Source organism: Podarcis vaucheri (genome assembly GCF_965113315.1).
Source record: "Podarcis vaucheri genome assembly, chromosome: 17".
NCBI classification, from domain to species: Eukaryota; Metazoa; Chordata; class Lepidosauria; order Squamata; family Lacertidae; genus Podarcis; species Podarcis vaucheri.
Window position 1 is genome coordinate 27,593,381 of NC_138755.1, and position 16,667 is coordinate 27,610,047.

The 16,667-nt window shown below is 43.1% G+C and overlaps 1 protein-coding gene across 10 annotated transcripts in view; it reads right to left on the minus strand.

Annotated features, from left to right (window-relative positions):
• Positions 1 to 5,445: 5,445 nt before the first annotated feature.
• Positions 5,446 to 16,667, minus strand: part of PALM2AKAP2 (PALM2 and AKAP2 fusion) — a 224,259-nt gene continuing 213,037 nt past the window's right edge. For 8 of the 10 annotated variants that reach the window (XM_082204582.1, XM_082204586.1, XM_082204587.1 and 5 more), the window contains 2 exons: positions 16,029 to 16,067; positions 5,446 to 9,516 (listed from right to left, as the gene is read on the minus strand). In XM_082204582.1, coding sequence (XP_082060708.1) covers positions 9,424 to 9,516; positions 16,029 to 16,067 — 132 coding nt within the window. In that variant the 3' untranslated portion in view covers positions 5,446 to 9,423. The remainder of the gene's footprint in view (positions 9,517 to 16,028; positions 16,068 to 16,667) is intronic. The other 2 variants (XM_082204585.1, XM_082204584.1) reach the window with 1 other exon arrangement.

The window sequence follows — 16,667 nt, forward strand, 5'->3', positions numbered from 1 at the left end:
GGACAGAGGACGAGATGGTTGGATAGTGTTGTCGAAGCTACCAGCATGAGTTTGACCAAGCTGCGGGAGGCAATGGAAGACAGGAGTGCCTGGCGTGCTCTGGTCCATGGGATCACGAAGAGTCGGACGTGACTAAATGACTAAACAACAACAGCCCAGGTAAACCTTGCCTCCCCCTGATGTAAACCTTGTCATGTTGTAAGCTGCCTTGAGCATTGTTTTAACTATGGAAAGGCGGCACACAAATAAAACGATGATGATGATGATTGTATCTACAGTTTGAACATTTTGTATTGACTGGTGTGTTTTTTAACGTCTATTGATTTGTCAAATTTTCCGATTGGATATGTTCTGTTATTTTGTGTGTGTGTTTCTTTAGCAGAATAAATAAAACTGTATTAAAACAGAGAGTTCGGTTTTGTAATAGAAGTGGCAGGCTTGCATTCCAGAAAGAAAACCCAAATGTTCTCTCAGCCTTCCCATGCTGACGCTTAACCATTTCGGTCATTAAAAAAATAAATAAAGTGCTTGTTGTCTTGTTTATAAAAAAAATGACATTTTTTTAAAAGTGCAAACCGCACCAGGTATCAGGGACCTTTCTTGGCGACACCTGTCTATCAGCCTTACAGGGCATCTGGTTTCTGCTACAGTCTCGTGGAGTGGCAAATAATATTTAGACAGAACACAGGGGTGCATCTTCCAAAATAGCCTCTCTCCTCTAAAATCCTTACGTAAATACCTGGCAGGGACCACTCTGCCCAATCCCCTGGGCTTTCCATAGCAAAGAGCTAACTGTGTTTCCATACCTACTGTGTAGCAGAATAGCCCTCAGATATCCTTCATGCACATCAATTGTCTCATTAAAAAGAAGAAGGAAACACTGACCCTTATTTTCCCTCTCTTCTTTTCCGGATCAATAGCTGTCTTTGCTGGACGGCCTGATGATCAATTGCTGCTCTCAGCCCATTTATCTTGTCTGTCCTAGAAGCACCCCCTGCAACCTGGCTCCATAAACACGGGAAAGAACCTCTTGAGTAACGCTGGGGAGAGTGAATTGCACAGCAGAGAAGCACCTTTACCAATCAACCTCATTCGGTTTTGCAAATAGGGCAAAGGCGTGGGACGAGAGAGAGAGGGGGGGGGCCCCTGGCATATATACTTGGGAGACCAGCAATTCCCAAACTGCGTCCAGAGATAAGGATCGCAATGAGCTGTAACATACCTAAAGGATGATTAAAAGCAAACAGAGATGACTGGTGCTTTATCATCTGGGAGGGGCGATTCCAAGAATAGCAAGGAGGCGCTGGGAAGCAAGAGTCTGTGGTCAAGGTATTACAGGCGAATAGAAGGGATGTTCCTTGTGCAGTTGTAAACACCGCTGCTAGGGACTGAGAAAGGTGGTTTCCAAAAGGTCAGACTAATTGAGCACCTGAGCCCAATCCTGCCTGCTCTGACTGGCAGAAGCACTTCAAGGTCTCAAGCAGGGATTTTACCCAGGGCAACTTGGAGATTCCAGGAATCTGGGAGGACCTTTCCCCCTGCAAGATATATATCAGGCATAGGCAAACTCGGTCCTCCAGATGTTTTGGAACTACAACTCCCATCATCCCTAGCTAACAGGCCAGGGATGATGGGTGTCATGTACTGAAGTTCTCACCCTGAGCCAGCAGGGGGCTACTGTAGATAGTTCAGGTCCACATATGCAAATAAGGGATCGAAAGTGACATTCAGTGATTGGATAGTTTTAGAAAGTTGTTACAGTAACGTTGTACTGGAGCTCTATATAAGCAGGCTGGCTGAACCCTTCAGTTCAGTTCTGTTCTGGCCTCTGAATAAACAAGAGCTGTTTGAAGACTTGCTGTGTCGTCTGATATGTTCACCCACAACTTAACAATGGGAATTGTAGTCTCAAAATGCCTGGAGGGCCAAGTTTGCCTATGCCTGATATATACTCTACTGCTGAGCCCTTCTCACACTTATTGTTCCTGCTTGAGCTCCTCACCTTCTTTAAGGATAGGGAGTTTGTGTACCCCCATTGTTGGACTCCAATTTGGAGCCATCACACAATAAAGCCACATACAGCAGAAAAAATAGAGGACTGGTGGTGCTAAATTAAGGAGGAATAGACACCCCGCCTGGGGTTATCACTCTAGGTGTGGGTCACAGGCCTGTTTCTCACCTGGCTAGTGGGGCTTCCCTTGCACTAGTGATTCTCCACAGTGGCTGCAGGGCATCATCCCATTTGCATTAGGCTGGGTTTGTTCTTATCAGCCAAGCTGAGGCCCATGACCACACTTCTAGCTGTAATCACTCAAGCCAGCAAAAAGGCTCTTTTCTGCAAGCAGAAGCTCTTAAACTGATGCAGAGAACAAGCACCTTTACTGGCTGAGAGGGAAATTGGGCAGGCGCCAGGATTTCCCAAACTTCTGATAGGGTTACTTGGAATCACAGGCATGCTTTGTACTTAAAGAGGATAACTTGCAGAGGGTGTGGCAGAAGAATGGCCTAACGTCAGAGGAGTCTCCCATTTCCCCCCCCTGTGTGTCACTCCTAGTTGGAAGGAGGCAAATCTAGAACAGTGACTCATGCAGAGACAAGCAGGGGTGCAGGGGGTGACCAATTCTGCTGTGTCCCTGTATAAATGCTCCAACCTCAGTCCTGCTTGGCAGGGGGTTGGACTCGATGGCCCTTGTGGTCTCTTCCAACTCTATGATTCTATGAAAGCAGACAGGTTAGCATTATTATTGCCCAGCAGACTTTGAGAAGACACAGGGCTGGTAAGAGCAGTGACTCATGCAGATACTCAATGGGCAGCTCCTCTGTGGGTTGAGGACACTGGGCTCACAAGACACTCTGACCACTAAATTGCTTTAGTTTATCAAAAACTGTCTGCTAACCACCTATGAAACGCAAAAAAGAAAAAGGAGAATTGGCGATATATAAGAAAACAAATTGTCACCTAGCACATTAGCGGTTTTCCCGCCACAATTTAGGAGGGGAGCTGTTGCTTCAGTCAGGGCTTGATGCTATGAGACCAATTGTATAATCGAGGAATTGCTTAAATTGTGCCCTAGGTGGCATTGCAGCACATGCATCCATCTGAAATCCCCGATTCAAACTTGTGTCTCCTACAAGAGCAGTTCCCCTCTTAAAAGTTCCAGTTGGAAATTTGTATTTTCTTTGACCTATTGTTGCATCAGTTTATGGGTCATCAAAAGAAGCTGCCCTCGCAGGGATGTTATGGGCACTTAGAAATGAGAAATGAAAGCTTGGCCTCACAGTATGTGAGAGAGGAAGGGAAAGTGAGGCCTTCTTTTTCCATGCTCCCAAATCTTACGTGAAAAACAGGAACTTGCATACCAAAGAAGTCCAATGTGGCATAATGGAGCTTACTCCAGAGTAAGTACATCTGGAATGCAGCCTAACTCCAAAGGAATAGGTTAGTCACAACTAACTTAAATCCCAGAGGTTTTCATGGAACAAGAACATGATTTACATTTGCTGGCATGGTAAAGGTAAAAAGGTAAAGGACTTCTGGATGGTTATGTCCAGTCAAAGTAGACTATGGGGTTGTGGCGCTCATCTCACTTTTCAGGCCGAGGGAGCTGGCATTTGTCCAGACAGCTTTCCAGGTCATGTGCCCAGCATGACTAAACCGCTTCTGACACAATGGAACACCGTTGACGGAAACCAGAGTGCACTGAAACACCATTTACCTTTCCGCTGCAGTGGTACCTTTTTATCTACTTGCACTGGCGTGCTTTCAAACTGCTAGGTTGGCAGAAGTTGGGCCAGAACAATGGGAGCTCACCCCGTCATGCGTATTCAAACTGCTGACCTTCTGATCAGCAAGCCCGGGGGTCAGCAAACTTTTTCAGCAGGGGGCCTGTCCACTGTCCCTCAGACCTTGTGGGGGGCCGGACTATATTTTGGAAAAAAAATAATGAACAAATTCCTATGCACCACAAATAAACAAGGGATGCATTTTAAATAAAAGGACACATTCTACTCATGTAAAAACACGCTGATTCTCGGACCATCCATGGGCCAGACTTAGAAGGCGATGGATCCAGCCCCTAGGCCTTAGTTTGCCTACCCATGGGCAAACCCAAAAGGCTGTGTTTAGACCACAGCACCACCCGCTGGCATGAGGCCTTCCTCTGTGGGTGAATGCATGGGCACAAAAAATAAGAAGCACACACCTCCCAACATGAGAGGCGCATGGCTCTCCACTGCTCAACCACGGACAGGACAATGTGCAAGGAGGAAGCACATTGATTTTGTTGCTTTCCCATAATACGAAGCTGCCTCTAGCCTGCCTCAGGTATGGACTGAAAGTCTAGTGCTCATCTTTTCACCCACCTTCTACGATGGGGAAAAATATGCCCATGTCTGTGTGGTTATTTGAAGGCTTAATTACACTTACGAAATTGGCTGTGCATGCCAGAATTCCAGGTTATTTCAAGGGCTAGGTGGAGAAAGACTAAACAGCAGTTTGCTCGCAAGGATTTCATGGTACTGCCTTTTCATGCTGATTCACAAGTAGCCCATGGGCAACCAATGTCTATATTCTTGGAGGCTGCTTTAGGCCCCATTTTATGGGTTTGGCTTTATAAGATGGTAGTAGTAGTAGTAGTAGTACCTTTATTGTCAATGTACAACCTGCATACAATGAAATTAACTGAGCCTCCCCCTCCCCAAACACTCAATCTCATTGCACGCTATGTGCTTGTCATACAATACACCAACCTCAAAAGACAGCTGCACAAATTATTTTCCATTCAGCAGCCTAACAGCACACGGATATAAACTGTTTTTTAGCCTGTTGGTATGACTGATTATACTTCTATATCTCTTGCCCGAGGGTAGAAGATTAAAGAGGTGCTGGCTGGGGTGTGAATCGTCCCTTAGAATTTTTCTTGCTCTCCTAAGGCAACAATCCCTTGCGATGCCATCTAGTGGGTTCAGGGGACAGCCCATGATATCATGTGCTGTGTTCACCACACTCTGTAAAGACTTTCTGTCCGTTGCTGTCAAGCCAACGTACCACACTGTGATACTATATGAGAGGACACTTTCTATTGTGGCCCGGTAGGAGGTCATCAATTGTATTTAACATTGTTCTTTCGCCAGACCCTGAGAAAATGGAGTCTCCATATATATCGAGCATATGTTGTGTATATAAAGTGAGGAATTCCTCCCTCCCAGCTTTTCTAAACAAGCCGATTTCCTTTCCAGCTGAAAATGCGGGTGAAATCTTTACCACATCTCAATGGAAGAATGACAGGGTCACAGGGAAGGTGGTTGAGAAGACAAGTTCCGCAGGCCTAATCTGGCCTATGGGCTGCTTGCCATAGCAAGTCATAGCAAACACTCGATCCGAAGGGCACTGCCAACAATGCGACATCCCCACAACCCCCTTTGCTTTCAGATAAGAAACACAAGACAAGTTTAAGTTTTAATGAGAAAATAAGTGTATACTTGCATTGTATGCCTCACAGTCACTATAAAACAGAAGCAGGGTACAGCAATGAAGTGGTTAAACATATACAAGAAGCCACGTTATTTTGCAGCAAGAGTGGTTGGTCATTTGCAACGACGGAGTTGCCACAGTATTCTGCAATGGATCCTTCTGGACTGGGAATGAAATGGTCAGAACTGGTCTGAGGAAACTGCTCTGCAGTTAAGATTTTGGGGATAGAATCCTGGACATCGTCACAAAATTGCAATCCTTAACTATTAGTCAACGCACAGTTCAATTTTATCAGTATTTGCTTCAAAAAAGTAATAATTCTTAACTCTTTGTATGTGCCTGGAAGCAAAGCTTATTCTGCATTAATTTGTTGTTGTTGAATATATTCGCATGTACTGGCATATATTTAAAGACATTAAGCAGTGGTGGTGGGAATAATGAAGAGATGAGTCCATTGCTCCATTATCAAAGCACTTGCTGAAAATGGTAGCTAAGGTTCCGTAATTCCTGAAAAAGAAACTGTCCTTTGTCAGTAGCTTACAATAATAACCATCAAAAACTGTGTTGTGGGAATAGCATAATGAATCAAGCCTCTCTTTCCTTTTAGCAAAGTTATCCCATGATGCCACGATACCCATCTCAGATTTTTGCTGCTGGGGTGAAAACACTGGGGGGGAAGGAACAAGATACGTAGAGACAAACGAAATGTATGTTTTGAAGTGGCTTTTTTAATTTTGCTTCTAGAAAAAAAGGGGATTTCCCCATAACAACTCCTTGCTCTTTCACCTTGAGTTGACTACAACCTTGTAAAGGAGGAGAAAGCCTCTCATTCCAAGCAAATGTATTATCTTTGGCTTTACCTCCCCTGTAAGAAAACCACCATTTCTCAGCAAGGGTTGTGTGTAACGTAAGCTGATCACCCGCCTTCTCCACGCTCCATCTTTCAGAGCACTACTCTACTCACTACTGGCTTAAAAACATCTTCAGCACAGAATCCACCTGCTTCGTCATAATCCTGAGAATTTTTTTTTTTAACCTCACTTTTGAAAGACACAGTCTTTTGGAGTAAAAAAATAAATAAATACCAACTTGATTGTACAGGCAGTTTTTGTTAAAAGGTTCAGAAAACAGTGGAAAATATTGGGTGACCCTTGCAGGCAAGAAAGAAAGAAAGAATTTTCTAAATTCTGGCCCTTTCTGGTTTCGAATCCACTGTGTTGCATCTCTCCCCCTCTCTCTTTCAACATATCTATTTTTCCTCTCATCCCATTAGCTGGATTCCTCTTTCCTGTGCAGCATTTAAGCCTCGAGAAACACCTATCGCACAACCAAGCCAAAATTAAACACTAAAAACAAAGCAAAACCTGCTGCTGATTTAAATAAGCAACAGCTAAATGCGTAGTCCTATGGAAATCTATAGGACAACAGCAACTAACTTTGGCTGGTTTGTGCCCCAAATTCCCATTTTTTAAAAAAGTAATCAGAAAAGTGTGCAAGCCACTAATATAAAGATCATTTATGTAAAATATTTTCTGATTGGATTTTCTGATTACAAAATCTGCAAAGGGCATAGGATCCACCATGTTTTCTAATGAGGTAAGCAGAGGATAGCTAGCCTGGCACGTAACCCAGGAGCGTTGCCGATGCACAGAATGGGGATTCTCCTATTGGCAGGGAAAGCTCCCGTTGTATACGCAAAACTCTTATCTTCAATTCTTTATGACTGGCTCCTCTATATACGTGAGGAGCTTGGTTTGGAGGTTTGCATCAGAATTCGGTACAGATGTTATCCAAGCAGCTGGTCTATGTTATAGCCAAATATTTCTACTTTAGTTTCTGCACACAGTACAGAATCCTTGCCAAGGCTGTTGTGTTCATACTACTCTGTTTATATTTAGACATTTACCAGGAGGAAATTAATGTATTTCAACATGAAATCTCCTTGTTCGTCTAAACAGTGGAATACAAAGATCCTGTTCATAACATAAAACATAAAATAAAATGGAAACAGAAGAGAAACTTGTGGAGGGCTGGCTTTTTGTTTTGCCTCCTCTTACAAATCAATGAAAAGTAATTTTTAGTTAAGATGCATGTACCATTCTTGAGTTGCCTAAAATGTGACAAGCTCTAGTCCAGAAATTTTTTGGGATTCCATCACTAAACACATTCTACTGCATTTCTTGACACAACAAGAGAAAACCAGCAGCCTCTAAGACTACGCCAGACGGCAAAGCATAAGAATAAATACCGCATTTCTTTCCTAAATGTCAAGATTACAAAATTGTTCAATACTTTTGGAAATGTTAACTCATGCAAATACCATGTCAGTTCAGCTTAGTTATTAACAAATACTGCATCAGTTTTAGTGCCTTTTTATATCCCTTTTCATAAAAGAAAAAACAACACACATGTTTATACCCCTAGAGCTGGCAAACAGCTTTGGAGAAAATAATCTCTACACCCACATTTCTTTGTCTTCACCATTCTACTTCACACGCACACAAGCAAACACACTCACAACCACTCCATATTCCTTTGTCACTGATTCCCACCCTACACTCGAACTAAAGCTGCAATATTATCTTTTAGCTCTGAAAACACTGTTTGAACAGCAAAAATAGTCCTTTGGCCCTGGCTCCCCTCCTCCCAACTCCCTCCGTTACCTTCTCCAACTTTTCATTTTCCTGGTCACGCAAAACATCTCTGCCCTTCCCGCTCTATTAACTAAGACCTTTACATAGCATAAATATAGTTAAAGATACCATTATTTTTCTTTCGTTCCTTCTCTGTAACATTCCGACTCGATGTGTCGGTTATTGCCTCAAGTAAAAATATTTTCAGATGCTCCCCATATCTTTCCAACTCAGCCCGACTCTTCTTCCAATGGTCCTTTTCATGTTAAAGACAGATGATAATGCCAGTAAGCACTGAGAAACAGAGAGGAGGCCAAACTGCTCACTTCAAGCATATAGACCCACTAAAACTAAGATATCCTTATTTGGCATTTCTCTCTTCTATGCTACCTATGGATTGTGCAGCACTGTTAAAAGGAAACATTATTAAGCATACTGATTATGCGAGGAGGAAAAAATGGGATGGCAAATCTTCAACAAAAACCACCCCATTATAAGTTAAGAGAAAAGTGAACAATCTGCCATCTCCCCCAAAAACCCTTTCAAAAATAAACAGAAAAAAAATACATCGTAATTTATGGCTAAATGTATGGGATTGTGCATTCACATTTGCAAGTTAACAGCCTGTTTTGTTGCTTTCTAAAAAAAAACTTTTAAATTAACAGAAAGCCTTCCGAATTCCCCCCCCCCATTTGTTAACAGCAAAAATAAAAATAAACCGTGCTATATTATGGCTGTCTAGGATATATCAGAGTAATAGCCCTCTTCTCGACGCTACACATGGGATGATGAAGAGCTGCTGTCAAGCTCAAACATAGCTTGAACAATTGTTTGTTTCCATGTGAGGTGCCATCTTGTGGTGAAATACAATCTAGGCCAAACTCTTCCTGTTCCACATACAAGGCTGGGAAGAAGACAATATTCAGAAAGGAACACGTGTTCACTCTGCTCGCTCTGAAATGTTTCCTCTTGGGTTGTCGCTGCTGCTGCTGCTTCTTGACACAGCCATGATATCAGCACCAAGGTTGTTGCTTGCTTCTTCACGTCCTTTTTCTTTTTGGTGTGTGTGCAGGGAGTGGAGTAGCAGATGCTTTTCCTTAGTATAACTTTTCTGCGTGTTTTGTGCGTATATCTATGCATATATGAACTGCTTCTTTTTAAACATGGGTTGCAGAGATCGATACACTTGTAATAAATACCGGATTAAAATGCTGAAGCTTTCCTTTTAAAAAAATTAAAACTTTGTTCTTCTATTTGGTTTCTTCGTCTCTGCATTGTTGTTTTGTTTTTAACTGCTCTCTTACTTTGCCAAGAGAACTATTCATTTTCTTCTCGGTTAGCATAAATGCCTGCTTCCCACCGCAGAGCCAGGGCACTCTTCCTGCGGTTGACTCTCGTAGCCTCAAGGACCTGAGGAGGGGGGGAAAGAGAGCAAGAGAATAGTTTATTCAGTTACCAATCTCAAATTCTCCTGAAAAGGGCAGCCACTGAACAGTTCTGTGCACTTAAAAAGTTTGCATCCGTAGAGCATGGTTAACTTGAAAGACATATCCACCTTGCAGCATTCTGCATTTCTTACTCCCTGGGATGAAAAAAGCATGTCAGCACAGCTACAGGCTAAAACGTTTGAATTTAAGCACGTCAATGGAAAAGCCAACATGCAAGGAAGAGCACAGCAACATCGGGATGAACTGCAATTTCACTGTGAAACAACACAAGCAGTGGCGGGCACAAGGCATTTCGCTGCCTGAGGTGGAACAGCAAATGTCACCCTCACCCACCGCCAATCCCATATCAAGTTATTTTGGCACCTGAGACAGAACAGCTAATAAATGCCTCTCTTCTTCCCCGACTGTAAAAAGCAATAATGATATATTAATGTAACTTAAAAATTGGCTCCCCTTTCCTGACACTCAAAAAAAAGCTACCTGAGGTCTGCAGCTCATTTTGCCTAATGGTAGGGCTGTGGCAGCGTCAGGCTCAAAGAGGAACCCAGAGTTGCCGTGGCCTTAATATACAATGAATGCACTTCATCCGCAGATGATCAAAGCCCAAGACTAAGAACCACAGAAGGCTTTTCTCTCCCTTGTTCCATCTGTGACTTTACAAAGCCTTTTGGAAATACTCGATCAGGTCTTAATCATGCTCAATGGTTTTTTGATGATCACAGTTGCTTTTGTTTTTAAACCATGAAACGAACTTCTGAGGCTGGGACAAAAAAAAGCAAGCAAGCATTGCGTCTACACACTTTAGAGGAGAGCTGAGCTGTTTGCAGATGGGCACCGACTAGCATAACTAATTATTGTTCTTCTGCTGCAAGCTAAAGCTGACTTGCAGTTGACCTTCCATGCTATTTGGGGGATGCTGTACTTTTTCTCTGTGTACAACTATGTTCCATCCATGCCAATGGGTGTGCAATATCAACTGTGGCTGGAAAGTGGGAGGTCCAATTCACTTGAGTGGCCATTAAAAAAGAATACTGCAAGAGACTATTATTAATTTTTTAAAAAATAAATATTTAACTACTGTACTGCCCAAATACACTTTACTGAAACGTGATGGTAAGTGAGACTGGCAATGTTTAATTGCAGGGGTTTGTGGGAGTTCTTAACACGTCTCCATTTGTCTATATGGGAAAGGAAAAGGCTGTATCTCTAAAAATGATGGTTGGTGGGACCAAAACTCACCATCCAGCAAGGAACTGCTTGTACCAAAGGTCCTTGCTGGCTTGTGGCTCTTTAACCCCATTTGCCATTTTCAGGGGCACAGCCTCCTGGCACCCAGTGGGTACGAATGAATGATGGCGTCATGGGGATGCCCCATGGGAAGTGAGGGGGTAAGGGGCATGGCAATGCCATGCTAGTGTGTGAGGAGTGCTAAAAAGTTGGAAAGTTCTGGCTTAAAATCTATTTTGACCCACAAAATCACATGGAGGCCTTAGGTAAGCTACTATTTCCTCAGTCTCAGCCCTGGTTCCATTTGTCATATGGGGGCGGGGGGAACCCACTGAATCATTTCACAGAGTAGTTGTGAAGGTTACTGAGTCAGTACTTAAAGTCCTTTAAACACTTCAGAGCACCATGTAAGTTGTTAAGTACTATCGTGGTCTAAACACTGGGCTGGATGGAAACAGGCATTTGCCTTTTAGTTTCTGGAAATTTCATTTTAAACTCCGGTAGTCTCTCATTCCTATTATCAGGCCATTCACTATAGCCAGCAACAAAGCAGAAAAGAGTTGGGATGAGGGCTGGAGCCCACGGGATCCCAAGATACGAAAACAGGTAAAAACGAGAACGAGGGATATTGCCTGTAATAGCTTTGTTATAAATGTTACACACCCCTGAGACACAACACCCTGGCATTTTCTTGGGAATTTCCTGCGAGGGAAGTTCTCTAGGGCAGCTTATTATATTGAGAACCGCTTTTTAAAAACAGGAGACCGACAATGGTTTTCAAGATTGCAGTTCTTAAAAAACGGAACTTAATCTGGGAGAACGTTTGCAGGATTGCACTGTTAGTATCTTAAAAGGTGGTTGCCCGTGTGGTGTGATCGTCTCCGGTCAAGCAATAAACCTGGCAAAATCTCGCTGAAATCGCACAAGCATGTGCGACCTTGCCAGAAACTGGTGTGACCTCATCCAGAATTGGCGCTGGTGCTGACGCCAATTTCCATTTGCCTCATGCAGCGAAATGGGATGTGTTGCCCCCAGTGTGTGTGTGTGGGGGGGGGGAAGAATAAAATCTTAAAGTGGAGGAATGCATTCCCCCCCTTTCCCCCCTAAAAACAATTTGCAATGCTAAGCTGGGAAAGCTATTGAATCATATGATTTGGAAAACAAACTTTTTTTGGCTCATTGTACCTAAGTGAACTTTGGGTTTCTCACTGAGTGTGTCATGTACAGGAAGTTGCGGCCAAACACAGCTCCCAGTCAAAGGGACCTGCATAATAGGTGTGCTTGTAGACATGTTGCTGTCACACATTAGATATTTCATGGCACGCTTAAAAGCATCTAGGTTGTGAACCTTGAGCATAATACATGAAGCGGTCAAAATAAAACCATTTGGTCTAACTAATTACACTTGAGTAATGGAAGTTTTGTCGCCCGTTGAATAGATTGTTCTGCCCTTTGAAGAAGACTCAGATGTATCGTTTAGTAACATTTATAGCTTGTGGCTAGAAGACTCAATAGAATTGTTGAGTTGGAAGGGGCCGCAATGGTCACCTAGTCCAACCCCCACCCAGCAATGCACAAATCTTTTGCTCAACATGGGGCTCAAACCCACAACCCTAATCTCAAGAGTCTCATGCTCTACCAGCTGAGCTATTTTCTACGTATGTTGCAATGCAGTCCAACCACAGCTAAGCAATGAATGAAGTCCCATTCATTTCAGAAGTAAATGCATGCATTTAATATCTTCCATTACAATCAATGGTGCTTACATCTGGCTGAATTTTGCTCCTGTGTTGTTGTTTTTTTTACATTTTCAAAATGCTGCATTTAGCAAAAGAATACTACTGTTTACTATACAGTGGTACCTCGGGTTACATACGCTTCAGGTTACAGGTGCTTCAGGTAACAGACTCTGCTAACCCAGAAATAGTATATCGGGTTAAGAACTTTGTTTCAGGATGAGAAGAGAAATCGTGCTCTGGCGGCGCAGCGGCAGCCAAAGTGGTGCTTCAGGTTAAGAACAGTTTCAAGGTAAGAAGGGACCTCCGGAACGAGTTAAGGACTTAACCTGAGGTACCACTGTATGTGATAAGCTCTAAAATTAATGCAAATAACTATAAGGTACAGTTAAAGATTCAACAGCAAGTAGAAATGTTTCTGAGAGGGAGGGCCATAACTCTGTTGCAGGATTTTCTGCTTTGCATGCAGAAAGAACAGGTTCGAGCCCTGTCATCTCCAGGCAGGGCTGTGAGAGACCTCTGTTGGAAACCCTGAAAGAGCCACTGACAGTCAGTGTAGATCAGGCATCCCCAAACTCAGCCCTACTGATGTTTTGGGACTACAATTCCCATCATCCCTGACACTGGTTCTGATAGCTAGGGATGATGGGAGGGCCGAGTTTGGGAATGCCTGGTGTAGACCCGGAAGTCCCATGGTTAAGAGAAAGGATTTGCTGAGATAATTAATAACTAGAATACAAAAAAGGGAAGTGTGAGGAGGCCGATGAAACAAGGTAATGGCAGTTAATGATTTGGGAATATTGGATTTGTTTTTAAATTTTTTGTCTATTTTTGCTTTTTGATTTTGATGTATTATGTGTTTTGGTTTTTTTCCTCTTTTTGACCTTGGTTTTTTTATTGATTCGTATTGCTTAAATATTACTTGTTTTTTCCTTCTTCTTTTTTCTTTTTTTTGTAATCTTAAAATTTTCAATAAATATTATTTTAAAAAAAATACTGAGTGAGATGGTCTGACTCCATATAAGTCAGCTTCTTCTGTTCTTGATCTCTGCTGCTCATAACCTGTTCAATGGACAAATGAGAGGGTTTGGCGGTTTGAATCCCCGCGATGGGGTGAGCTCCCATTGCTCGTTCCCTGCTCCTGCCAACCTAGCAGTTCAAAAGTACCCCAAAAAGTGCAAGTAGATAAATAGATACCGCTCTGGCAGGAAGGTAAACGGTGTTTCCGTGTGCTGCTCTGGTTCGCCAGAAGTGGCTTAGTCATGCTGGCCACATGACCCGGAAGCTGTACGCTGGCTCCCTTGGCCAATAAAGCGAGATGAGCACCGCAACCCCAGAGTCGTCCACGACTGGACCTAACGGTCAGGGGTCCCTTTACCCTTTACCTTTTTTACTGGCCATAAATTCATATTTGTGCTGTGCCCTGCAGTTTGCTTCCGCAAAGGAAAGAACGAGATAGCAGAAGAATATTGCTCAAACTGCAAGAGGTTGTTTTTTTCAAGTCTGTTGCCTGGCGGCAGTACAGAGACAATGCAGATGAACCCTGGTGGTGGAAAAAACCAAAACATATACCCCCACCACCCAAGCAAAGCAGTCCAACAGGTTATGAAAAATAAAAATATGGAATTTGACATTTGAGGCCCGATTAAGAAGTCTTTTTGTCATTATACCTTTTCTGAGTTTTAGGGGATTCCGATTTGAAGAAATGCTGCAAACTTAATCCATCTGATTTAGGTTGGGGCAGAGGTTTATAGGCTTTTCCACCAAACTCCACTGGAAAGTTCAGGATCCCCACCCCCCGGACCTCTGCCTTTCCATTGCCCACTTATATGTGACGCTTACCAGAGTTCTTGTAGTAAATCACAAAGAGGAAATGGACCTACACAATCTTAAAAACTCATGAGTTAGCAATGCAACATTTCAGTTTCAGAACTGAAGAGTTGCTACTCCTGCTGAGAACTTTTGAGAGCAGAGAGGTATCAGACCTGGTGATGCTGAGCTTTGTCCAAAAGTGGTGCTCAGCCCTACCTCCTTCATTTCTATGGGTTGCCAGGATGCTATGTAAGTGAAGTGCAAAATCTTCTGCTTGAGTCACACTGCTTGCCCTTTAAGGACAGCTATGTTGCAATAAGGGCTGGGCAGCCATTAGTAGTAGTAGCAGTAGTAGTAGTAGTAGTAGTAATAATAATAATAATAATAATAATAATAATAATAATAATTATTTTTTACACCCTGCCCATCTGGCTGTGTTTCCTTAGCCACTCTGGGTGCTACCATTAGCATGGCAGCATCAGTGATTGCTACAACACTGCGGTAGGAATGTGATCAAGTTGTTCTAGCACTATCGCAATATAGCACTGGAGCTGAAAACACTTTACTGTATTTTTCGCTCTATTAGACTCACCGAACGATTGGACACACCTAGTTTTTAGGGAGGCTCCCCACTCCCCTGCAGAGACTTCATCCCATGGCTAAGCCAGAAGCTAGAACAGCCAGCGGGATCCCGCTTGCTGTCCTGGCTTCTTCTTTAGACATGAGCAGCCTCTCCCGGGCAAGGGGAACCTTCATCCCCTGCCCAGGAGAGGCTGCGTGCGGCTAAGGGAGCGCTGACAGAGCCTCCCGCCTGCATTCACTGCATAAGACGCACACACATTCCCCCTTACTTTTTAGGAGGGGAAAAGTGTGTCTTATGGAGCGAAAAATACGGTAATTACTTCGCTGGATGGTACACATGGGGCTGTAAATCTAGTGCACAGTTTACAGACACCCCCCCTCGCTTTAAATTGGGGAAATCAAGGCAGTGCCCTCCAGTTGCTGTGGTCTACAGCTTCCAACAGCATCAGCCAGTATGGCAATCAAATAGCCAGGAATGATAATAATTGTAGTTCAGAGCATAAGGAGGGCATCACTCTTGACCACTCCCCACATTAAGTCATGAGGATGAACACCACAGCACACCACACGACTGCAGTCATAGTCATAATTCAAATATTGTGATCTGAATCTTGAAAATGGTCCTATGCCCCATCGTAAACAGAATCCCAAAACTGAGGCTAGGTACTAGTTGCCATCATCGTTTACAGCAGACATGGGAAACCTGTGGCCCTCCAGAGGTTGTTGGAATACAACTCCCATCATTCCTGACCACTGGCCATGCTGGCTGGGACTGATGGAAGTCCGAGTCCAAGTATCTGGAGGGCCACAGGTCCCTAATGCCTGGTTTAGGGGCAGTTATACCTGGGAACCAGCTGCACTTCCCATCACACATTTTGTTCAAATTCATTGCCTAGTCCCCAAAAGGGGGGGGGGAGAGAAATTTAAGGCCCAGTTGGGTGAAAATGCTCGGTGTGGTGGTGGAACGATATTTTGGACAAAACAACTTCATCTTTCAAGCCATCACTTCAGTGTTTATGCAAACAGCAATGGAAAGCAAACTGCAGCAGCATGCATTTGAAATCCTCATGCAAAAATAAAAAAAGATGTTAAGCAAAGGCAAGTGCTTGAAAAGTACCTCAGAGGTAACCTTGTTAGACAGTAATTTACAGGTGTACTGCCAGAAAAGGAAAAGACCATCATTAGTTCATAAAGAAAAGACAGAGAGAGTTCAAATTAAACTGAGAACTGGCATCTATCTCACAGTTCAGCTAAATTAGCTTTACAGTGCAATCCTATTCACGTCTACTCAGATGCAAATCCTACTGAGTTAAGTGGTGCTTACACCCTGGTAAGTATGCATAGGATTGCAGCCTGGATTGTTACCAACCCCCCCCCCAAAAAAACCCCCAACCTAAAAAAAAATCCTGCTTGGACAAGCAAAATAGTAGCCAATTTAAGAATAAAAACAAAACAAGGAAGCTGTTTGTCAGTCACCACTGCTTTAACCCTTTTGGCAATCTAAATGATGAATTCTGGTACAATTAAATTTATTATTTTAGTCTATTCATTATTTGAAATAATAATAACAGTAGTAGTGGTAGTGGTAGTAGTAGTAGTAGTAGTAGTAGTAATAATAATAATAATAATAATAGAATCATAGAGTTGGAAGAGACCACAAGGGCCATCGAGTCCAACCCCCTGCCAAGCAGGAAACACCATCAGAGCACTCCTGACATATGGTTGTCAAGCCTCTGTTTAAATAATATGCCTTGTA